The following is a 26715-nucleotide window of genomic DNA, read 5'->3' on the forward strand; positions in this document are numbered from 1 at the left end:
CATGAGGGGTGGGATAGGGAGGGTGGGAGGGAGGGAGGCGCAAGAGGGAAGAGATATGGGAACAAATGTATATGTATAACTGATTCACTTTGTTGTAAAGGAGAAACTAACACACTATTGTAAAACAGTTATACTCCAATAAAGATGTTAAAAATAAATAAATAATTAATTAATTAATTAATTTAAAAAAACAAAACAAAACAAAACCCACCACCTAAAGGAAGTATGGTCCCTAGGTAATCTTTTCTACTATTGCTACACCTGTGTAGGAGTCTTCCAATAATATCATTCCAAATATGTTGTAAAGAACACCAGTTCCTCAATATGTTAATAGGTTTTATTAGGGAAGTTGGGGACGTATTCTATAAAGTTTTAGAATTACAAGTTTCAGAAAACACAAGCTTCATATGTTTAAGATCTTCAGGATGTTAAAATAGAGTTGTTTCCCAATTCATTTATGGATTCTTTTATGGTGGACTCTTTTGTATGTTCTACATACCAGAAAAACATAAAACAAAAATAGTGGGAATATTCAGACTTAAAACTACATTAATTCTGAGAAATATTCCCATCAGAGGGATGACTGTGGGCAGGGGGACACATTAAGGTTACTGAATAAAAAATGTTGACATTTTCTCTCTATTAATACCAACTTAATTTGCCTACTTCTGAGTAATTATTTGACTCTTTTCAGTCATGATGAATCAGGATGGAACTCAAAACCTTACCCTTCCCATTCCTGTTTCTGCTGAATCTGTACTCATCCTGAAAAATCATTCTTACACAATACTCTATAAAACAGTTATACTCCAATAAAGATGTTAAAAATAAATAAATAATTAATTAATTAATTAATTTAAAAAAACAAAACAAAACAAAACCCACCACCTAAAGGAAGTATGGTCCCTAGGTAATCTTTTCTACTATTGCTACACCTATGTAGGAGTCTTCCAATAATATCATTCCAAATATGTTGTAAAGAACACCAGTTCCTCAATATGTTAATAGGTTTTATTAGGGAAGTTGGGGACGTATTCTATAAAGTTTTAGAATTACAAGTTTCAGAAAACACAAGCTTCATATGTTTAAGATCTTCAGGATGTTAAAATAGAGTTGTTTCCCAATTCATTTATGGATTCTTTTATGGTGGACTCTTTTGTATGTTCTACATACCAGAAAAACATAAAACAAAAATAGTGGGAATATTCAGACTTAAAACTACATTAATTCTGAGAAATATTCCCACCAGAGGGATGACTGTGGGCAGGGGGACACATTAAGGTTACTGAATAAAAAATGTTGACATTTTCTCTCTATTAATACCAACTTAATTTGCCTACTTCTGAGTAATTATTTGACTCTTTTCAGTCATGATGAATCAGGATGGAACTCAAAACCTTACCCTTCCCATTCCTGTTTCTGCTGAATCTGTACTCATCCTGAAAAATCATTCTTATACAATACTCTAAGATACTTTTACTAAACTATTAGAGTTGGCATTAAAGATGATATCCAAAAAAAAGTAAGTTTTTTTTTAATGTTTCTGTTGAATCAGTACCTGAAACAGAAGTTTAAACAAACATTTTGTGCTGAGTCCACTCTAAGACAGTAACATCAGCTTTTACTCAAATGATTTATGAACTCATTAAATTTACCTTTTTTTCCTCTGCTGTTTGAATTGGTAAAATAAACCCAATGGTAATTATTTAGACAGTGAGTTTAAACCTCTTTGTATAGTCATCTACAATAATCATGTGACCAACAAGAAATGTGTTACTGTCTGTTGAATACTCATTCTTGAAAGTCTCCATTTCTTTCACCCTCGTGTTTCTATATTTTCTCTATCAAGTTATTTGTCTAAGTTTCTGCCCATTTATTATTATTTTTTTAATCCTTGGCCTTGGTTAGGCATAATACTTCTCACTTTTATTTAGGGCATTTACAGTTTTTGGTTTTCTAATTTATGTATAATCTATATGTATTTATATAGATATGGATCCATTTATCTATCTGAATAAACACCAACACAAGTACAGACTTTTTTTCTGCTTCTGTACTTTCCCGGCTGTGTTATGATAACTTCCCTCTGTAACTGTATTTCTTGGCGAAGATGTCTGGTAACCATTATTTACAAATAATATACTCTTTTGTACAAGGTTAGAATATTCTCCACAAGGGCATTTTAAATGCCAACTGTAGTTTAATGTATTAGGTTTTGAATTCAGTGTTTACTTTATAATGAATATTACAGGCTTTTTTTTTAGAAGTTATGTTTATGGATAAACAAATCAGTCAAACTTTTATGTTATTTTTTTAAAAATTATTTTTATTGGAGTATAGTTGATTTACAATGCTGTGTTAGTTTCAGGTGTATGGAAAAGTGAATCAGTTATGCATATATCCACTCTTTTTTAGATTCTTTTCCCATATAGCACAGGGAACTCTACTCAATATTCTGTAATGGCTTATTTTGCTATTTTTGTTTATGTTTAACTACAAAAGGTTTGCTCTCTTTTAGAGTCTATTTATAAAATCTTCAGTATTTTCCTTGGTGATATTTTCATTCAACAATGATACTTTGAGCACCTACAGCATACCAGGCAACATGATGAACTATTTTCCTAAATGTCAGTTTATTATGGATTAATTATAAACATCAAAAATGTGGGGATGCACAGCATTTACATCATTGGAAAGACATTACTTATATTGGTAGTCTTTTTTTTTTTTCATTTTATACAAAATTATAATGCCTAAAAATTTCTAGCTCTTCATAGTAACAGTTATAACATTTTCATTTTTGACTAAACATTATGGTAAATGCATCTGTGCAAAAGCTTATTTTATGAATTTCAGGGAGAGTAAGGCGCATAACTCTGTGAGGCCCACTATGGTATGATGTCCCTATTTCCCATTTCATGATTAAACTACCTTGAGAGATTGAAATTTGGACTAGTCGTTTATGAATTATAGTGAAGTGGCATCATATATATACTTAATTTAACCTTATTTAACTAAATTTTCTAGAAAAATATAGATTTTACAAATGAAGAAAATCACATTTTTAAATAGTTCTGCTGACTGCCTGCTATTCTACTTAACAAGTGTATGTCTACAGTAGTGGATATAATTAAGCCTGACAAGAGTAAATACCATTGTGAAAAACCTAGGAACAAGTATGACTGACTTTAAAGTTTGGGGCTATTGACAAGGAAACAGTAATTACTGATTTAGGTAGCCAAGCAAATAAAGTGATAATGTGACCCAGGAAAGAAAACAATGAAAAATTAATTTGGAACCATAAAGAAATCTGAATAAGGAAGCATCAGAGGAACTGATACATTTTTCATAGAAAGTTAAGATAATGACATTAAACTAGAAGAACTAGGAATTGAATCTTTCTGTATTGATGATGTGTTTAGATTATTGAAAACCTGGGGTAATTTTCTTTCTGAATGTAATTTCTCTATGAAACTAGGTACTATGGTATTCATTAAGTAGTTATGCATGAACATTAACATACAGAGTTATATATACTGTGTATTATTGTACTTATTGGACAATTTAAGGAATTTTCAAGGGTAGTTTTGCTTAATTGTGATTGTTTGCCTTATTCACTGACTTTACAATAAAATTTAACCCCACTTTATCTACTTCTCCTTAGGAAAACCCAAAACAATTTTTCTCTATTTTCCTTCATCTGTGACCTTAACCACTCCTCTATACTGCAGTGATAGAAGGAGTAAAACGTACTATGAAGGCACAGAGAAGGGTTATCTAATTGACACTTCTAAGGCCTCCTGACAGAGTAATATCTTTACTGAGGTATCAACGATGGGTGTGAGTTAGCCAGTGGGTAGTAGATGGTGGAACACTATTCCTAGAAGAAGATCACGTGCAAAACTCAGGAGTAGAGAGAGAGGTAGAATGGAACATCAAACAAAATTCAGTAAGGCTGTAAAAAAGTAAGCTGAATCAGGAAAAGTAGGAGACAATAAAGTTTATTAGGAATTTTATCTTTGTCTTCAAGGCAGTAGAAGAGTACATGACTTGATCAAATTTGTATTTTTAGAACGGTTCTCCTAGATGTTTTGTAGGGAATGAAGTTAACTGCTTTGGCCATTTATAAGCTATAGCAATAATCTAGGTAAGAGATTATGGAAGTACTGGGGATGCATAGAATTATTAGACAAATTTAAGAACTTTTTAGGAGGTGCTGATTGGATGTGTAAGATGAACTTTTAGAAGGCATCAAGAATGATTGTTTGGCTATTGGCAAGTTGTAGGGATAATGGCATTATGAAGGCTTTGTCCTGAGACGGCACATTACTGAGCAACATGTTGAAAATGATTGCCAGACAAGCTTCATAAACATGTGAAGAGTATACATTCTAACGTGAAGGTCTAACATGAAGAGTATAGATTCATAATAAACTAATAAATTTCTGAAGTATTATTCTCTTTGTCAAATCAATGCCTAAAATATTTTTTGCTCTTATTTGTTTACTTTTGAGTATTAAGATGAAAGAATATACAAATTATTTGTTTAAAAATAAACACTTTACAGGGTTTTTATTGAAAAATTAAAAATCCATAAGCATTATGAAACAGTGTAAAATGTTTGGAAATGTAGATGTTTGGAAATGAAATTTCTGAAGAAAAGCTTTCTCATTTGGGTAAAACATTTAACCCCAAACTAACTTAAAAGTGCTTCAAAATGGTCTGAAAGCACATTTCTTTTTCTTACCAAATTTAGATAATATTAAGGTAATCATTTTTAAAAAACATACCAACTTAAATTGTAGAATCAGGGCTTTTTTTTTTCCACCGGAAATAACTATTTGGTCTAACTTCTCCACACCTGATTTTGTGGATTAAAAATAAAAACCTTCACAGAATTGTTACGGGATTTACACTAAGTCATTAAGACGTTGATTAACAGAGTCAGGTTTAGGATCCTTGTGAAGTATTTTGCTAATTCCGTGTAAATGTTATCTTAGTTATTTGACCATTCGGCACATATTTTTTCTTAATTCTTCTTAGTGAAAGTATTACTTTAATCACATTTGGTTTGAAAGATAGTTGGCACAACATGCCTAGCACCACAGATCTGGGAATCTCCCTTTTGAAAAGCATCCCACAGTTGTCAAGGGACACCTCGGAAATTTAACTTCATATTTGCCTCTTCATACAACTACTCCAAACTGTCTAAGTGATACCAGAGAGGCATTTACCTTATTGTAAAGGAGTTTAAATAAGTGCAAATAAGGCACTTTTTCTTAATGTATCAAAGTTATTCTAAATCTAAGATTAAGCAAATACTAGCAAAATGAAGTGGGAAAGTCTATCATGTCACAGAACCACAGTCAAGTTCTTCTTCTTACCCCTGTGAATATTCAAAGAAAGGGTTTGTGCTGCAGGTTAATGACTCTTACCTACCCAGTTCACCAGCAGAGGAAAAAGAGGTAAATTTAATGAGTTCATAAATCATTTGAGTAAAAGCTGATGTTATTGTCTTAGAGTGGACTCAGCACAAAATGTTTGTTTAAAACTTCTGGTTCAGGTACTGATTCAATAAAAACATTAAAAGAAAACTTACTTTTTATGGATATCAGCTTTAATGCTAATAGTTTAGTAAAAGTATCTTACGAGTATTGTATAAGAATGATTTTTCAGGATGAGTACAGATTCAGCAGAAACAGGAATGGGAAGGGTAAGGTTTTGAGTTCCATCCTGACTCATCATGACTGTAAAGAGTCAAATAATTACTCAGAAATAGGCAAATTAAGTTGGTATTAATAGAGAGAAAATGTCAACATTTTTTATTTTGACTTGCTAGTTACACTAGTGATCTTGTCCTAGTTCTAACCAGTTCACCTAGAGTCACTGCAGATAATATAATGGTAAAACATTATTAAAATAGAAACAAACTGGAAGATTCCCTGTATCATTTCTTTAGTTTTTATATTTCACTTATTTTTGTCCATTTTTTTCAGTTATACTAGTTCAATAAAATCCTCTTGAAGCTATGTAAAATGTCCAGGTTTTATTAAAAGTTGGCCAACATAAAAGAGGATGAAATTTTAAAAAGCTTTAAATCTATTAAGAAAATGCTGGAAAAAAATGTCTTAAGTTGACAGAAGTCCATACCTGACTCATGTACAACAATGAAAGCTTTATGTTGGCTCCAAATATTGCATGATGTAGGTCATAGGCAGAGACCCCTTCATAAAGCTGGTGAAAGCTGAAAAATTGTGGTTTTGTTTTCTGAAAGCTTATTAACCATTAAAATGACTTTCCAGTGTTTGTTATTTTGAATCATAAAATAATATAAATTGAAGGCTAATGTTGCTCTTTCATAAACTGCTTTTCCCTACTAATATTTTTATTTTCTTAATGTTAACTGGACTGGCAGCAGCAGGCATAGCTAATCGATAGTGTAATATTTTATGGAGATTTAAAATAATTTTTTAAAAGTTATTAGTATCTTAGAATTTATGCCAATCAACTAATGTTTATTGAGGAATTATTATGTATTAGAGACCATGCTAGTCCGTCTTATACCAACAGTGAATAAGACAAGCTCAGCCCCTGCCTTCATGGAGTTTTATAAATATTAGATAAATTATTAAAAGTATGATGAAATCTACTAAGGATGTTGTGGGGACTTATGAAGGACTACCTATAAAGGTAATTTTACAGTTTCAATTCAGATATGTTGTTCGAGTTCATTTTGGAACATCCTTAAAACTTAATTTTGAAACCCAGTCTTATCAGGTTGCTCAGAGTGAGCTAGTCTTTTAATTTTCTCCTTTGGGAAACCTACTTCAGAGCTGGCTGATACTCACAATTATGCTTTCAAAAGAAATACCCATACAAGAAAAAAAAAAAACCAAAAACCCGGAATAAGAAATCAAGTTATAATGGGTGTTTCATAATGAAAAAAGAGGAATTAAAGCTTCACAGATTAATTTGGAAAAAATAGTAAAAGGTTGGAAAGTTCTGCCTACCTTAGAACTTTTAAATCCATGCCTTTATAATTGCTTGTGTAACTTGTGGCTTTCTTGCAAACATAGTTGTGTCTTTCTGCCCTTCAATTATACTCTTTTTGAATACATGGTGATGGTGTCTTTGGGATAGTGCCTGACACATAGAAACTACTCAATAAATATTTGTTGAATAAGTGAAAGAATAAATGAATCCTTAAGATTTCAAGAACTGAGTTCATTTGATATTAAAATTCTTAGAAATATATTTTTAAGTGGATTGTTTTGTAGATATGGAACAAAACTTAGTATATTCAACTTATATTTTTTCTACACTGTGAACACTTCTGAAGCCTGTATTTTATCTTTAGTGGCCCACCCTGCCTCTGACATTGAAAGTATTGGATTTCCAAAGATGACCTTTTGGGTTACCCCAGTGTCACTAAGTATTTGTCATTAAGTCTGGCTCCCATCTGTGCTGGCTAAAAGAGGAGCCTGACTTTTGGAAAAGTGTATGCACATGGATGTGCGCGCATACATACACTTTTAAGTGTTTAGTGTGATGTTAATTATCAGTTTATTTGGTGATTGCTAATAATAGGTTAGACCATTGACCTTCCGTGTAAGATGGTCATCAGTTATTCAGGTTAGATTGTGAAAGCTGGGTAGAAACTGATTACAGATTTAGAAAAGGGCTATTTGACGAACGGTGAGAGAAAAATAATGTTTGCTTGTTGGTCAGATTAGAAATTTACTACCTCAAGATAAGTCACTTTAAGATACTGCTTATTGAAGTATGGTGTGACTAACCTTATCTAAGGTTTTTTTGCTTATCTTTATACCTGTCAGTAAGACAAACTACAGAGGCACATTGGTTGGTTATTTTCCTTGGTGAAAAAAGAGTATGTTTTTTGAAGTTTCAGATTTACTTAGGGTAGTATTTTAAGGTTTGGATTTTGGTTTTTCCCCTCAATATTTTACATCTTTCAAAAGAAAACACAATGACTTATTGATTTTAACACTTAATAAACATTTATGAAATGAATAAATGAATAAAATAGCAAAAAGCAGCCACAGCAGACTGGCTGCTCTATATTCATAACAGATGATAGTTCTGTGACAGTTGGGTTATTTTGAATTTGGAAAACCATGAATTTATCTTAATTTTTTAAATTTAATTTTTATGTGCCTAAGAAGCTATAGAAGATAGCCTGAAAGTTCTTCAGATTCACCTAAATGAATCTCAGTATACAGGTGTTGAATTATAATGCTATATACCTGAAACTTATATAATAGAAAATAATAATAAACTTTTAAAATTTAAAAAAAAATAAATGAATCTCAGTTTGATCTTTTGTAAGGGCACACACGTTTTGTTAATAATACTTATTGCTGATATCAAATATTTCTGACAATATCAAATATTTCTGACACTATGATTTATAAGACAGTTTATATTATCCCATGTAATCATGGTTAGTATAGATTTTTTCATAGAGGAACTTAGAGATTCTGTAATACGTCAAAGGTAAATGGCAGAAATAAAGATCCCGACCCAGGTCTTCTGATTGGCTTTTTCCCTATACTTCTGAGGTCCATAAGTAAATAAGTTTTGATTAAAAAAATAAGACACACATTTGAAAATAAGAGTTCAAGTCATCACATTTCTCATGTATAACACTATTGGGTAATACATTAGGAATATAGCAAACTATAAGGCATGGCCTCTAGCTGTTGGGTGTTCATAATCTATTTGGGAAATAGGAAATATACATAAAAAGAATAACAATACAAGATAGTATGTGGAAAATGAGTGGTTCAAACTATAAACCCTATAGAGAAAGGAGAGATTGCTATGGATTGGAACTACTAGGGGTTACTGAAATGACTGAAATGGGCTGTGCTGAAGGGGAGCACATAGTTGAGCCAATAGAGGATTGGAGGACATTCAAGACAAGGAAAATAAGGAACAGGAAAGGAAGATGTAGGAAGCCTGGAGCCCTTGGAATAGTTTATATACTATGGTAGAAGGTTTGTGGAAGGTATGGTCAGAGAGGCAGGTCAGGGTCATGTTGTAGGGAGATTTGAATGTAGGACTAGGATCTTAGGACTTTATTTTATAGGTGATGGGGAACCACTCAAAGTTTTTTGTTTGGATATGGCATATTGTAAATAGCATACATTTTTTTTCTGGTCTAGGGACCTGAAGATCAGAGCCTTCTTCATTCAGTAATTTAAGAGCTAAGGAGCCATTGCCATGATTAACATGCCTCAGGACATTAATTTTTTTTGTGTGGGAGGGAGGTGGGTTCAGGGGCTGGAGATAGGTGTATATGTTTGGCGAGGGACCAGAAGGAGAATAGTGACAATCTCCATTACAGTTCCATAGATTCTTTGTGTATGTGAAGATATGTATATTATGAAGAAGGGAAAAAAAATCCATAGATATGAGATAATAAAGAATCCCTAATAAAATTAATTATAAATCTGAAAAATGATTTTTAAAAATATCAATATTTAGGTGTTTAATCATGAGAGACTTAAGTTTACCAGGTAGTTTAACTCATGGGGCTTAGGCAGTTTAGCCAACAGTGTCATTTCACTTCAACATTGAGAGCACCCAGGAAGGCCAACACTCTGTCCCTCTCATGTCTGAACTACTGCTGCCAAGCTCCTGCAGTTCTTCTGTCAGATGAGAAGAAGTGTGGCTTTCTGTGGAGCCTCCTTTTACAATAACAAGGCTTGTGTAAAGATTCCCCATTTTCTAGATGCAGTGAAGCTAATTAGAACTTGAAATTCATCCCACAGCTCTGCCAATCAGTATTTCAGCTGTAGTAAGTTAATTGGCAATAGTTTTTTCTTTTCTTTTCTTTCTTTTTTCTTTTCCTTTCTTTTCTTCTCTTCTCTTTTCTTTTCTTTTTTTAATTTCCTGGAAATGGTGAAAGACACATTGTTATGACAAAGAGACTGATGATAATATTAAAAACTGAGAATTCTGGTTGTGGAATCTCAGAAAAAACTCCCTTGTCAATATCAGATTCATACTCTTCTGCCTGGATTTGAAAGCTTGCAAATTTATTTAACATGTCTCTCTATCTTCTTTTTCCTTCCTCTCCTTACCTGCTGCCCATACTTATCCAGTCTCATTTCCTGCATCTTTTTCTCTCATGAACACTCCTCCAAACAGGCCACACTCCTTCTCATTACCCTTTGAACATTTGTTATTCTTTCCAACTATATTCAAACTCTTCCTCACAGCTAAAATGAATATGTATTACCTGGTAAACTTAATATGAATTGATTTTTTTCCTTAAAAATGGCATGCAAAACTTGAGAGTGAAAACTTTGTCACCATTAAAAATATGTAGGGTTATGAATAATATAGACATTTTGGAAGTTCCATATTTGGCTTTGTGTAGATGTAGTTCATATCTCTTCTGTTGTATATAAAACAGCTTTGCTTGTTTCGAGATCCAGAATCATTGTTCAAGGCATCCAGAGTCAGAATAGAAATAAAGTATACAGCCTTGAGACCAAATGGAATGTGAGGACCAAACATCAGCACAAGTAGTGGAGAGAGGTTGGATGGCTTGAAATTTGAGGACTGCTGGAGTTGAGCAATTTAACACGTAGGTACCAGATGTTTGGAGTAGCGCCTCATTTTCCTGGTTACTGGCATTGCAGTGTGAAGAGGAAAGGATAAGATGGAATGTTTTCCTTTTTTAAAAGGCTATATAATTATTATCAAAACTTCGTGTTGAAGACATGTATATTAAGTGAATCTATTACAATATGATTCACTATTGCATGTATGCAGTAAACTGAAGGGAAAACTGTTTCTCATGGTGCAAACACAAACCAGAAAAGATATATTTGGTTTAACCAGCAATTAAGCTTATATGGTAGTCCTTTTTCCTTATGGCAGTGTTACAGAGAGCTACACTGTAACTGTGAAGAGAAAGGAATAAAAATGGTGCAGTAAACTGACGTGAAACTCTTGGTTATACAAAACTCTTAAGTTCTTTGTGGTATGTAATGGTAGCCACCAAGAAGTTTAAACTGTAGGAATAATAATAAATTATCAGATTAGGTTTTCCCACATATATAATTATCAGCTAAATATTTACTAACAAGTAAAGACAAAATAATTCATGAACTTGTTCTATAAGCTTGAAGAAGTTCCAGCTGTGTGTCCTTTTAGGTGTTCCAGTCACCCCCTCATATAAAATGTTCACTTTTGACAAATATAAAGATTCCTGAGGTAGGAATGGCAATCTTTCCTGGCATCAGGCAACCATAATCGTCCAGAGTTCACAACTAGCCACAGAACTACTTGAAGATTTAGCACGGGGCATCGTCTCTAAGAGTAAACAGACCTCATTGGATTCTTATAGCCTGTTCATAAAATGGTGGGGAGTATCTCTAAAATATTTTAGCCAATTTTTGTATCTTAAATGCCTTTAATTTTACTCATGAGAGGTCATATGCAATATTCATCATGCATATTTTCATACCTTGTTTTCACCAATAGATACACATTTCTGTCATTCAGTATACTAATTAGTAAATCATCAGTTATTGAGATGCAAATAAAGTAAGTGCCTCTGGTAGCTCCCTCAAGTATATAGCCTTTTTATTAGAATCCCAGAAAACTACTCCTGGTCCGTAATTCTTGAGTAGATGCCACACGCTTACTAATACATACCTTTAATCACATTGCATTTTAAAGTAAATTCTAGGCATTACAACAAATGATATAACCATTTGACATATAAAATATCCTATTGGGTGCCAATGAGTAAGTTGTTATGTGGAGTTTTGAAATGAATGGCAGAACTTTTATGTAACTTTATTTTTTAAAAGTTCACCTTACCTTTTAATTTAAACTTAACATTCTTTCCTCATAAATGTCCAACATGTCATTAAATGCAATCTTTCTCCATTTTACAAGTCTATCTACAGTTGAAACATCCTCTAACTCTGATAATTTTGCTAGTTTTATTCATAGACAAGATTGTACTTTGATTGCTTATGTGATTGAGTAAACCCTGTGCAAGAGCTGACTGGGTAAGAAATCAGAATTATCTTCCTTAGTCACCTCATAGCTTAATAAAAATAAGGGAATCATTCAGCTGGAATACGTTCAGAGAAAAACCTCTTTTTTACTCCCAATACATTTTTAGAGGTTAATAAAATAATGTATAAGAAATCTAACGGAACTTACATGTCTTAATAATTTAAGCAGCTTTGGAAAGTAAAATATGCTTTGATGAACATTCAGTAATATTTGATCAATAAGTAATTTGCCTACCAGGAAGAAATATTTTTTAATTGTCATAATCATAAAATATAAAAGCAAAACTGTGTGATTTGGGCAAGTTACTTAACCTCTCTAAAGCCTTGGTTTCCTCATAAGTAAAATGAAGTTAGTAAGTACTTCACAAGGTTAAAGATTAATAAGATAATATTTTAAAACCCATAGCAAAGTGTCCAGCACATACATTCTCAAAAATGGTAGTTACTTCCAGGAAAAAAAAATCAAAAGAAGCATTTCAAGAGAGTGGTCAATAGTGTCCAAGTGATGTCAGGTCACTCAGAGAAGCCTGGACTACACAGAATGAGAACTCAAAATGCAGACTTTTCTTCTAGAATGTGATATATGTGTGCTTGAACAACTACTCACTCTGCAAATTAGCACACTAAAATTAATAGAGCTTATGGGAAAAAAAGTTAAGTTTTGGACAGAGCACTTAAAGTCTATGCAACTTTACATTGTTGTTGTTAGTTCTCCAGTTACAATCCTAATAAAAACATTAACTCCGGGCTTCCCTGGTGGCGCAGTGGTTGAGAGTCCTCCTGCCGATGCAGGGGACACGGGTTCGTGCCCCGGTCCGGGAAGATCCCACATGCCGCGGAGCGGCTCGGCCCGTGAGCTATGGCCGCTGAGTCTGCGCGTCCGGAGCCTGTGCTCCGCAACGGGAGAGGCCACAACAGTGAGAGGCCCGCGTACCGAAGAAAAAAACAAAACAAAACAAAAAACAAAACAAAACAAAACCATTAACTCCATTAAATCTATAACAACATTTGCACCAAGCATCACAGTCAGCTAACCCTTTGCATCATCATACTTCCTCTTAAATGGAGGAGATAGGAGGTATTGAATGCATATTGACTACACTAGTTTCATCAAAATTAAACATCTGATTTGAGATACAGGGAGAAATGTCTTCACAGCTCTTTAGGTGTAATTGTAGCTTCAGCAGAGAGCTTAACTTTTGAAAAGTATAGGGTTCTTGACTCCACTAAACCAGCCCCTGTTTGTGCTAACGGGATGGACTTGTATAGGATTTTTAGACACTCATCTCCATTTGTTAAGGCCTTTATACATTGCTAAGGCTTTCTCTTTAATTGGGGTGGAAGCTTGCCCCTGATCACTTTTAAACATTAACAAGCTGGAAAAAAATCATATGAACCAACAGGACATCCAGAGTCCAAATTATACTGATATTGTTCATGATTTACCAATAGCAAAGGAGCTCTTCTTTTTTACAGAAACTTGTGTTATAGATAATATACTGTGTATTGGATGAAACGATGAATATTCTGAACTCCCCTAAAGCTCTTGGCAATTAAGTTTTTCATAGAGAATAAGGGAATATAAATCAAGACTGCTTTCTATTGTTGCTCTGTTTCATGTATATCAGACATTTTTCAGGGTAATTTAATGGTTTAGCCACATTAGAGACATCTGATAGTATTTTCTTACATTTTTTCTTGTGCTTATTCCCTACAGTTGGCTAAAAAGTTTATGAAAATTATCTCTGGATCACTAGGAGGAGTCCCCATTCCTGCTAACAATTACTGTTTTACTGTCAGTTTGATTCATTATTCCCATAGCAGTATCCCCCCAACCAAACACCTTTTAGAGGTGCCTCTAATTCAGTTTTATCTATGCATTTGAGAAGGTTGTTGCTCAAGATAGGCAAAGACCGTTTTGATCAAGTTATTCCGTGTACAATATACTTCAGATTTTATATTGGTATTAAAGTATTATATACTATCTAACTAGCTCACTTCACCAAATCTGAATAAATTTAAAAAATAATTTTGCTATATTTCAATGTATCGCTTTATATCAGTACTCAAGCAGCAAGTTGGTACTGTACTCAAAAATTATATGCATAATTTTGTTGGGTCACATTTTTATGTGATTTTATTTTAGCTACTGTAAGAAGAGATGATTCCATTATTTCAAGTCCTGATGTCACTGATATTGCACCAACTAGAAAGAGGAGGCAGCGGATGCAAAAAAACCTTGGGACAGAGCCTAAAATGGCTTCTCAGGAGCATCGGCTTCAAGAAAAGGAAAAGTAAGTCATTTTATTCTTTGCCAAGTAGTGAGATGACATTTAAAAATCTAATATATAATCTTAAAATTATATTTTTATTTCTGAATTTACTTAAGGCTATTTTTAAGAACAAAAATTATGATTTTGGAAATTGTAAAATGTTTGAATCTATTTCTCTGGTTTTTGGTTAATTCCTATTAATATTTAAAGCAGAAGTGCTAAAAGTATAAGTAAATTTTTTTTCTTGTGGTTTTTATGGATTAATTAGAAATGGCATGTAGGATAGTAAAAACATTAGAATCCAGCTTGTGTTCGGTAAAGAACTTCGATCGAATTTACTGCTTTAAAGAGACTCAGAACATTCAGCTTAGCCACTTGATTTGATTATGCTTGGTATTTTTGCAAGTAAAATGTCTCTTTGTAGTAATCTATTTATTTCTATTAGGTTTTGGAATTATAAACTGTATTTTCACTGTTTTTCACTTTTTGCTTCAGACTGCCCTCCTTCAGTATACATCCCAATTTAGTTGGCATATGTTGAGGTGTTGGGATAACTAACATTTCATTGCAGTAAAACAGTCTGCATTTATAAGGAATATTATCAGTTGAATACAAAATGAATGTACAAATCATTTGTACGTGTCTGTGATAGATTTTATATATATATATATATGCCCTAAGATTTTATTTCTTTTTCTCTAAACTTTTCATTAATTTAGCAAATGGTAGTTGAACAATAGCCTTGTGACAGATGATATTACAGACCACTGGTATTCAAAGTATGTAATGAGGATCTGAGCGTTCCCAAGGCCCTTTGTGGTGATCCACAGGGTCATCCCTTCTTTAGTTCCATAGCTATGTGAGGCCAGATTTTCTTCATATATTTTAATTAAAATAATATGTCATATCTGTTTGAATGCAGAAGCTAATGAGAATCTAACTGTTTTCATTCAAGCCAGCCATCAACAGATTTGCAAAACATTGCCCTCACAATATTTTTTCTTTGGGAAATACAATGATTTTTATAAAGAATATGTTATTCATGTTATCCTATACTCAGTTTATTAGTATTTTTAAATTATTTAATACATATTTTAAGTTTTTCTCAGTTTTTATTTTGAATATGGCAAATACAGTCCACATGAACAAAAGTTCTTGAGGTCCTCAAGAACTTTTGAAAGTGTAAAGGGGTCCTGAGAGCAAGAAGTTTTAGGATTCTGTTATAGACAATGAGGATGCCAAGACAGGCACAATCCATGCATTCAGGAAACTGAGCCTGATAGGAGGGAGTTTTCGAGTCTCTTGCATAAGAGTATGCATTGTACAGTTAATAGTGGCATTGTTTTGTTGTCTGTTTATCATTGGGTTTTGAGTTTATAGTTGCATTACCATGGCTTATTAACCATTATATCCCATTAAATTTAGCTAGGAAGGCTGACTTCATTACTTGTTTTCAATTCTAAGCATATGCTGGATTTCAAACATTTCTGTCAGTCGCTCACAGTGGTATTTCCTCTGTATCTCCTGCAGTAGCCTCTCAGTAGAATTTACATTCATTGTATGACTACCACATGATTTCACATTGTCTAAGGAAATGCCCAGTAGTTACTGTTGTTTGTTGAGAACAAAATAATTGTGGCTGTGTCTTTCCCTCATTCATTCATTCATGTATCATTCTTTTAACTTATGCTTACATGCGGAGCAAACTTGACACAGTCCCTGATGTCATAAAGCTTAGTCTACGTGAGAGAAGACAAACATTACTCGTACGATTACATAGGTACAAGGAGTACAGTAGTGGAGTAGAGAGCAGAGATTTAGGCAGAGGAAACAGCCTGTAAACGTGTGCTGAGGTGGACTGTGTGAGGGTGATGGCAGTGGAGGGAGCGAGGAAGGGAGGGGTTGCGATGAGGCTGAGGGCTGCTCAAAGGCCAGTCCGAGCTGGGCTGTGGGACCCTGGTTAAAACGTCAGCCTTTTCTCATGTATATGATAGCATTTCTGGTTCTCACATCGCAGAGGACTTTTCTTCTTGTTTTCCCTACCTTTTTGATATTGCTTTTTGACTCTTCTTAAGGGTTATCAAAATATTAGATTGACTAGAAATCTCTGATATTTTAGTCATTATTGTGTCTTCTTAGATATAGTCATTTAAAATTATCTAAAGCTATCGGCCTTCCTTTCTTTTTCATTTTTAAGTTCTGCTTTCAAACTGCTGAATGTTGTACAGCTTTGGATTCCCAGTAATAAAACTTTCATTCTGTTGAAACACAGGAAACTAGAAAATTGAAAACATACTGAAACTTATGTAGAGTACTCACAAGGATAATAGCCGAAATTGGCATGTGTTAGCAGTCCTGAGGTGCAGAATTGTATTGACATTTTGCCTTTTTCTTTTTTTTTTCGGTAAATATAAATTTTTTCCAGGAATATTTGTAGATCTTTGATGATCTCCCGCTTTTAGTAAGACACTGAAATCCTTGAATCTGGTATCTATTGATAAATATTCATTAAAAATTTTAGTGTGACTAATCTACACAATATGATTATACATGGGGAACCCTCATCCTGTCTGTCAACTAGCGTCAACACTAAGAGTTATTATTCAGCATAACCATGTGCTATACATTCCTTGCTATTTACTATCTTACATCACTTGAAATTATGATTTGTAGAATTGTTTGGTATGTCCTTTTAATTCTACATATTAAACAAAATGAACCAGCTGACAAAGACTACAGAAACTGTGAACTTATTTTCATCCTTATATACTTTATTAATATCATCAGGTAAAATTCTGAGTGTAAACAATGTAAAATCACTTTCTATAAATATACAATGGCATGGACTTCCCTGGTGGCACAGTAGTTAAGAATTCGCCTGCCAATGCAGGGGACACAGGTCCGAGCCCTGGTCCGGGAAGAGCCCACGTGCTGTGGAGCAACTAAGCCTGGGCGCCACAACTACTGAGCCTGCGCTCTAGAGCCTGCGAGACACAACTACTGAGCCCATGTGCCACAAGTACTGAAGCCCATGTGCCTAGAGCCCATGCTCTGCAACAAGAGAAGCCACTGCAGTGAGGAGCCTGTGCACTGCAACGAAGAGTAGCCCCTGCTGGCTGCAACTAGAGAAAGCCCGTGCGCAGCAATGAAGACCCAATGCAGCCAAAAATAAATAAATAAATAAAAGTAAATTAAAAAAAAAAAAAATATATATATATACAATGACACAATATATATTTAAATTAAATAACACTATATTTGGGCTTTATTAGACACCCAGCTTAAATTTTTAATGCTTTATCATATAACATAATAATTGAGGAAGAATTTTCATATCAATTTTTTAAATTTAAGAGCTCTTATTAATTCTTTCAACATCCTCAGAAAGCTAATATAATAAGTCTATTAATACCATTTTGTTGGTATGACATGAAATCATTAAGGTTAGGTAGACTAGTTGGATTATTTTAACAAAATGATTAATCCAGTCATTATTCACTTATTTGTCTAAATTGAATCAATGTCCCAGTCTGTTGAAATTAGCAACCAGTTAACGAAGTCAGCCAAAAACAAAATGCTCAGTTTAAGTGATTTAATCAATACTTTAATGTCTGTTACTTCTTCAACTATTTCAGCTCATTTCTCCCCACCTGGAAATTCTGCTTTACCTTCTTTTGGCTGTTCTGTTTCTCATTTCTGTAGATTTTTTTTGTCAAAAGCAAACTACTTTTTTAAGAGATACTGAAATTTGTATCTGAACAAGAGACCTGTAAATGAAAACTTTCTCTTAGAATCAGGGCTCCAGACCCTGGGAGAGGTGGCCAAGAAGAGAGCCAAACCCAAGTTACAACCAAATCATGTTGTACTGGAGACCAAGACAAGGAGCCAAACACAGGGCTACACCATGCAGACCTAGTTACCAAAACCGGGATATGAAGTTCTTATTGGAGCAGGAACAAGGGTTATCGCAAATCTCAAGCAACTCTAACTTAATTTTGAGCTCCTCCTTAAATGCCTCTTGACTAGAAAAAGCATTAGCTTCTGTGGTCAGAAGAGCTGCTAAATATATAGGTGGAACAAAATGCCTCTAGCTCCGAGATTTGAATAGGTGGGGGGAAGAAAGCTCAGACGTTTATTGAAGTTAAATAATATTGAGTACAGAATTTATTCTTTATGATAACATTCACAGACTGCATTCTACAGAATTATATAAAAGGAGATCTTAATAGGTATCCCACAGAGGGTTTCATATTCAAATAAGTTTAGAAATTGAAATTTCTAAATTCAGTTGGAATTTCTAAACTTATTTGAATATGAAACCCTCTGTGGGATACCTATTAAGATCTCCTTTTACGTAATTCTGTAGAATGCAGTCTGTGAATAAGAAAGAAATCCAAAAAAGAGGGAATATATGTATACGTGTAGCTGATTCACTTTGCTGTACAGTATAAACTAACACAATATTGTAAAGCAACTATACTCCAATTAAAAATAAATAAATAAAACTAAATTTCCCTCTCAAAAAAAAAGAAAGAAAAAGAAATTGCTGTATACCACAGCTACCACGCTCCCTTATGCTCCAACCCCTAAAACTTGGAGATTTATATGTTAAAGGATCTAAAAAAATCCATAGTAAATAATTCATTTGACTTGTTTAATCATTTTTCAAAAGTACTCAAGCATAGCACCATCATGCAGTCTGCTTTCCTCCCTCCCAAAAAGGGATTAGTGACAGTCCAAGGGATAGCATTCTTTAGGGCCGTAGTTTGGGATACAAACCCTCAAAATTCTCAAACATTAGTGATTTTAAGTATATAAGATCCTTTCAACCATAATTATAGAGTTTTAGGCATTAAATGTATCTCAAGAACAAAATGTTAGTTTGTATATAGGACCTTCCTCCCCACCTCCTCATCTCCCCACAATCCTACTGCTTAGAAAACCTCCTACTTGTCCGACCAACTGCCCTTCTGGGAGCAGCAGGGTCATTTTCTAAGAGAATTCTAGTGATTGGAACACATTCGTACACCCCTGAAAGAAGGAGTTCAACATCATCTCAGCTGCAGGATAAAATCATTAAAATAATTTGGGCCAAAAGCACAAAAAAATACTTGTATAGTCTTTAGACACTTTTATGTAGTCTTTGTTTCTGCAGGCTAGCAAGTAAAAATATATAGGTTCACATATCTTGTGTGAGGCACACAGACATGATTTAGTCTTCTTTGTGATGGATGTCTTCTGAAAACACAGAGTTCTAACACATTGTTCCAAACAACCTTAAAAATATTATCAAATTATAACTTTTCACAGATGTTGCTTCTTGAACTGTAAGGAAGAAGTTTTAACTGTGTGTTCTGAATCAGCCTTTAAGTGGTCCCATTAAGTAGTTGTGTAGCTGCAATATTTTAGGTGAGTGTTAGGCTGTAAATCCACACGTGCATCCGCACGCACATGCGAACTCACGCACCCCTACGTTAAGTTCACGATTTAATTAGCCAAGGTTGCACAATCTTATCATAGTCCATGTGGCTACACAGAGCAGGAAGGTGCAGCACATCTTAGCACAGTATTTCTTCACCTCCTTGGAGTGGGGCGAGGTACTACACAGCCACCACTGATACAATTTGTTTAAGATATAATCTCCCTCGACTCAGAAAAGCTCAGTCTTTCCTTTTTATTCTAGAAGCTTACAGCATCATCCTGGATGAAATTGCACAATCCATGCACTTTTGTTTAGAGGAATAATTATACACATCAGGCTCTCCTGGCTCTGAACCAAAGTTCTCATGTCTATCAGAGCTTTCCAGCATCCTAGAGAATACACTTCCCCGCTGTAGCCCAATTGCAGTCAAATAGAGTTTAAATGAAATATTTATTATTACTTAACATATGCTTCTTAGGATGAAGTGTTGAAGAAAGTTATTTGCCTTCTTCCTGTGTTTCTGTTATCAGTGTTATAGATTATAAAAAACTAAATAAAACCTAACAGTAGTGAGGGAAAGAGCCCAGTATTTATTAATTAATTAACTTGCTTACTTTATTTTTTTTTAACATCTTTATTGGAGTATATAATTGCTTTACAATGTTGTGTTGGTTCTGCTGTATAACAAAGTGAATCAGCTATATGCATATGTATATCCCCATATCCCCTCTCTCTTGTGTCTCCCTCCCACCCTCCTTATCCCACCCCTCTAGGTGGTTGCAAAGGACCGAGCTGATCTCCCTGTGCTATAGCTGCTTCCTACTAGCTATCTGTTTTACATTTGGTAGTGTATATATGTCAGTGTTACTGTCCTCAAGTCCATTCTCTAGTAGGTCTGTGTCTTTATTCCCGTCTTCCCCTTAGGTTCTCCATGACCTTTTTTTTTTTTGATTCCACATATATGTGTTAGCATACGGTATTTGTTTTTCTCTTTCTGACTTACTTCACTCTGTAGGACAGACTCTAGGTCCATCCACCTCACTACAGATAACTCAATTTCGTTTCTTTTTATGGCTGAGTAATATTCCATTGTATGTATGTTTTAGAGTAGTTTTAGGTTCACAGCAAAATTGAGTGGAAAGTACAGAGAGTACCCATGTACCTCTGTCCCCACACATGCACAACTTCCCCCACTCTCAGCACCCCCCATCAAAATAGTACATTTATTACAATTGATGAACCTACCTCGACAAATCATTATCACCAAGGTCCGTATTTTACGGGTTCCCTCTTGATGTTGTACATTCTATGGATTTGGACATATATATAATGACAAGTATCCTCCATTGTAGTATTATACTGAATTGTTTCATTACCCTAAAAATCCTCTGTGCTCCACCAATTTATCCCTCTTTCCCCTTAACCTCTGGCAGCTACTAATCTTTGAAATATCCCCGTAGTTTTACCCTAACCAGAATGTCTTATAGTTGGAATCATACAGTATGCAGCCTTTTCAGATTGCATTCTTTCACTTAATAATAAAAATAAAACACTTAAGTTTCCTACATATCATTTGATGGTTTGATAGCTCATTTCTTTCTGGTGCTGAATAGTAATCCATTGTCTGGATGTACCACAGTTTATCCACTTACCTCCTAAAGGAATCCATTTGTTTCTCAATAAAATGAGGTTCATTTTCTTTGTTTCCCAATTGTAAAAGCACCGCATGCTTATCTCCCCCGCAAAAGCAGAAAGTATACAGAAACAAAATGGTAGCTAGGAAATGCATAATCCCACCCACATGGAGACCACCACTATTAACACCATGGTATTCTGTATATTTGCAGATCTCTTCTCTTCCACACTTTACGTGCAAAACAAGGCTCATACTGTTTATGATGTAGCCTGCTATTTTAATATTTAAATATATATTTCTACTTTAATAGATACATTGCTTCAACATCATTTTATATTTATAGTGTCCTATTGTGTAAATGTATCATAACTTCTTTAACCATTTCCCATACTGTACATTTAGGCCTTATCCACATTTGTACTATCGCAAAGAATGTTGTATATACTTGTACATAAATTTGCACATATGACTGTTTCCTTAGTATGAATTCCCAGAAGTGAAATTACTAGGTTAGTAATGTACTTATTAGGCATATTGTACTTGTTAGGCCTTTGTTATGTTTTGACAGAGTTCCTCCAGAAAGGTATCACAGCTGGTACTCCCACAAGCAGTGTTTGCCTTTTGTTCTTTTGTTTTCCAATTCATTCTGATAATTGCCAGGTCATTTTAATTGTTTAATCAATAAATAGTATCTCATTGTATAATTTTTGTACCAAACCTTTAGAGACATCCTTTTTCTCTGACATTTATTGATTATTGACATTTCATCTTTTGTTTATTACCTGTCCATAACCTCAGCTGATTTTCAGTGGAGGTCTTTGTCTCCTATTGCTTTATATCTAAAAGTATTAATTTTATTTTACCCAGACTATCATTTGCCTTTTAATTTTTGTTAATGATATTTTGTATTTACATAAGTTATTAGTTAATCAAATCCATCTATCAATAATAATGATGATATTTAACATTCACTGAATACTTATGTCCTACATACTGTGCTAATAAACCCTTTATATATTCCCTTTATATGTCTCACTAAACTATACCCATTTTATAGATTAGGAAGCTCAGTCCTAGAGAGATTATATAATTTGCCCAAAGACAATGCTACATCTGTGATTTTGAATCTAGGATCATCTTATCCCAAAGACCATACTTTTTAGCTACTTTATTATACTGCTTCAATAACTAATATTTAATACGATTAGTGTGCACCAGGGGTTGTGTTAAGCACTTAAATTCCTTTAATTCGTTCATTTAATTCATTCAATTCTTACAGAAACTCTGAATTAAGAGCTGAGTAAATATCAGATTCAGTGACTTTCGACTGTTTGTTCAAAATTTCTACAGTAACACAGTAGAGATAGAACTGCAGCTCTGTGAGTACAAGGACTGGTTTAATAATACCTCCTGCCTGCCCTTCAACATGGATATGAGGGTCAGATGAGATCACATGAATGAAAGCATCATCTAAGTAGGAAGCTCTAAGACTGTGATACACTGTTATTTTTAAAGCACTGTTTTCCCAGGGCTTTTGGCTAAATCTTGGAAATCTCTTCCTGGAAAGGAAACTTTGTTTATGGAGTTTTTAAACCTGTAAGTGTTTCCTTTCCTCATAATTCTTATGGAAATGAGGATTGCCCATACCTTTCTATGGCACATTTGCTGAGTGTTAACTCAGCAAATCTCCTTTCCTTCCAATTAGCAGTCAATAAGATTATATTGAAGGAAAATAACACAATTGGAAGACCGGGTTTTAAAAGCAGTTGATAATAAGTAAGTAAATAAATAGATAGATATTTACATTATATATATGCATTTGTATTCTATCATTTTGTTTCATTTAAAATTTAATTTCTAACTCATTCAAACATTTACTCGTTTTTTACAGTTTATTCATTTGCATCTGCCAATTTAGAATATGGTAGTTGACCATCCTATTCTTTCAAAAAGAACCTATTTTCATGTTTATACCTTGATTGCTTTTTTTTTCTAATTTAAGCTCAACATATTTGATGTGTGTGTGTGTGTGTTTGTGCGTGTGTGTGTATTTAATTTTCATGGATAATATAATTTATCAGATTTAAATACCTAATTCTTGAAGGTTTTTGGTAACTGAACTTTAAACTTCTCTAGTGTCAAATTAGGGACATAAAATGTATGTGCAATTGCTATATATATTTGCTTTGGTCATCATTAGCAAACCTCATTTTTTATACAAGTTTAATTTTATCATAATGTTTATCTTAGTTGCAAAAGTAAACACAGTGGTGGTTTTAAAATGAGATAGGTTTTTATTAACTTCACTGTGTGTTTACCTAACTCTTCAGGCTGCGGCTCTCACTTTCCTTGCTGCATGTTTTGATTAATGGCCCCCTGGACTTGTTCCAGAATATACTGATTATGGTCAGTGCATTTCAAAGATGATTTATTAGTTGTGTTTGCAACTCAAAATAATTAAGTAAAGATTGATCATATGCATTATTATAGGTTTGCCAATAAAATTAGCAGTTACACTTTAAGATACAGGTTGCCTGAGTGGACTTTTTTAGCTATACAGAAAGGACAAAATATTAATATTTTTAAAAAACATATTCAATATCAACCACAGCTTTATGGCCTTTTAAAGCATGATTATTAAATGTGTCCAAAGCTTAGGCTTATAAGTACATGCATTTTAAGTTCTTTCTTAACATAATTTCAAAATAATATGTTTCAATGGAGATTACATAGATGTTTAAATAGAGTATTTCCATGTTTATAGCTCACCCTGGGAGCAACCTGTACTACAATTCCCTCAGGCTATTACATGCATTTAGATTTCAAATTACTGACAGACTTGGATTTTTGTTTTAAAACAATTTTAATAAGAAGCTGTTATAATCTTTCTGTGTTTTAGGTAAAGGGAATTTATCACATATTTCATATATATTATATTTCTGTCACTTGACAGACTTTCTCACATAAAATTTTTCCAAATTTCACTTGATAATCATTATTGTTTCAGGCATTTTAAGTACTCTACCAACACAGAATAATGTGTAAATATTCATTATACCTGGTTAGAGGGGTTATTAATCAAAGGAAATGACTCCCTGTTCATAATTTATGGTTTAATATTCAAAGAAATATGGGTGCTTTTTTTTTATTATTTGGCATACTGTATTCAAAATTTACATTTTAACAGTGAAATTCTATAACTTAAATCATCTACTATGATATATAACTAAATGTTAAATAGGTATTTGTTTTGTATTAAACATCACGAAATGAAATAAAATGGCTGTTTCATGTTCTAAGCTTGTGTGAAAGCATAAACTACTTATGTCAAAATAAGAAGATATAAACCCACAAGTAACTGAGATCTTGGCAAATAGAGTAAGGAAATCAAATATGAGGATAAAAAAACAAGAAATGAACAAACAGAAAACCTAAATAAATTAAAAGTATATAACTATTCATAAGTATTATTCAAGGATTTTGTTCAGTTTTGGTAAATCATTATGAAAGGACAAAGAATACAGACATGCTTTGTTTAAACATCATTATTAAAAGTTTATTCAGTAAAATTTTAGGACATTGTTTACTTGAAAATCTTTTACAATAATTTTGTTTCTAAGTAATTCCTTAAATTATAATTTATCAGTGAATTGAATAAAGCAATGTTATCATTACCAGCATTATTGAATGCTGTCCTCTGCATACACCACTTCTAGAAATACAGAATAAAGACTGTGTCTTCTACAATCTTTGTATAGGAAATAAAACAATGAAGGAAGATTAATCAATAGCATACATTTATCTTTTCCTTTTTGGCCACATTATATTTCCTGACAAACTATCTTTAATATGTATATAGCTAAAATGTGCCAAACTCCATAGTAGGTACAAGAACTTTGAAATTTCAGAGAAGGGAGAGTTGATATTCCATTCGGAGGACTATGGAATAAGCAGATGTGATAAGATCAGAGAAGACTGGCTAGAAGAAGGTGATATTTGAGTTTAGCTTTGTAAAGTAAATGGGGGTTTCTAGAGACAAAAACTGAAGAAAGATAATGCAGAAACTAATAATTGAATCCAGGCTCCCAACTCCCCTTCTTTCTTTTAGTAATAGAACCCGTTCTGCCATCCCATGCATCTGCATGTTTTAACAGGGCACATGGCTCCCAGCCTAGAGGATACATTTTCCAGCCTCCCTGGCAGTGAGTTATGGCCATGTGACACAGTCCTTGCCAATAGGATGTGAATGGGAATGATATGTACAATTTGGGGATCTTGCCCATAAAATGATTCGACATACATTCTTGACAAGCTTGTCTCTTTCTCCCTTCTCAGCCCATCTTCTACCAGGCATTTAAGGAAAACATCCTAGGAGATGGTAGAGTAAAAAGAGAGGAAGAATTGTAGTCCCTGGACAATCTCATGGGGGAGGGCAGCATATCCACCACAGACTACCCACTACCTTTAGATTATTGTGTGAAAGAGAAATAAATGTCTAGCTTGATTGAGCCATGGTGCTTTTGGGGTCTGTTTGTTACAGAAATGAAATATCTCCTGACTAAGAAGGGCCTTCCTGTCAGAGGAACAGAGTGCATAAGTAAATGTGTGGAGGAAGAGTCTGGAAGATAGGGAACCAGTGACCTTATCATGAGATGCAGAGAAATGTGAATAAAACTAGCGAGGTAGATGGAATTTGGTACTTAAATGCTAAGCTGATTTATTTGGACTTCTTTTATGAAGCGGCAAGGACCTGTTAAACATTTTCAGCCAAAGAATATCATAATGAACAGTACGTTAGGAACATTTCTTTGGAAACCATACATTTGATGGAGGGAATGTTTACAGATTGGCAGTGAAGCTAGGATATTACAGTAGTCCAGGAAGAATTATCTGAAGAAGAATAATGATTATAGGTGTGAGCGTGATTGAAAAAAAGGGAAGGGATGGATTGAGAAACACTTAAGGTTGCTATCCTCTTACTATGGAAGAACTGGGAAACCTCATCAGTTATTGAAAGCTATTTGTTAAACATTGTCTTTATAAAAGTAAGTCATCTGTCTTATTTTAGAAATCAGCCTACCGCAAAAGCTGGATAAACAAAACTTGGTGGTCATGGGCATTGACTTCCCAGAAGACTGGAAAAGTTTTCTTTGTCAGACTGGGATATTTGTACACTCAAGTATATAGACATATACTACATTAATTTTATATTATTTTACTTCTTTTTATTTATTCAATTTTTTAAAATTAATTTTTAGCATATAGGAAAGTATTTTAATCAGTAAACTATGTCCAAGTCACATTTTTAAAAATTATTTATTT

The 26715-nt window shown here is 33.7% G+C and overlaps 1 protein-coding gene across 4 annotated transcripts in view; it reads left to right on the forward strand.

Moving 5' to 3' along the window:
- The window catches only part of XRCC4 (X-ray repair cross complementing 4), a 283471-nt gene that overhangs the window by 171512 nt on the left and 85244 nt on the right, over nucleotides 1-26715 (forward strand). For all 4 annotated transcript variants that reach the window (XM_024121119.1, XM_028493043.2, XM_028493044.2 and 1 more), the window contains exon 7: nucleotides 14209-14356. In XM_024121119.1, the coding sequence (XP_023976887.1) occupies nucleotides 14209-14356 (148 nt within the window). The remainder of the gene's footprint in view (nucleotides 1-14208; nucleotides 14357-26715) is intronic.

This window comes from Physeter macrocephalus, chromosome 8 (assembly GCF_002837175.3).
Source record: "Physeter macrocephalus isolate SW-GA chromosome 8, ASM283717v5, whole genome shotgun sequence".
In the NCBI taxonomy this organism is placed as follows: Eukaryota; Metazoa; Chordata; class Mammalia; order Artiodactyla; family Physeteridae; genus Physeter; species Physeter macrocephalus.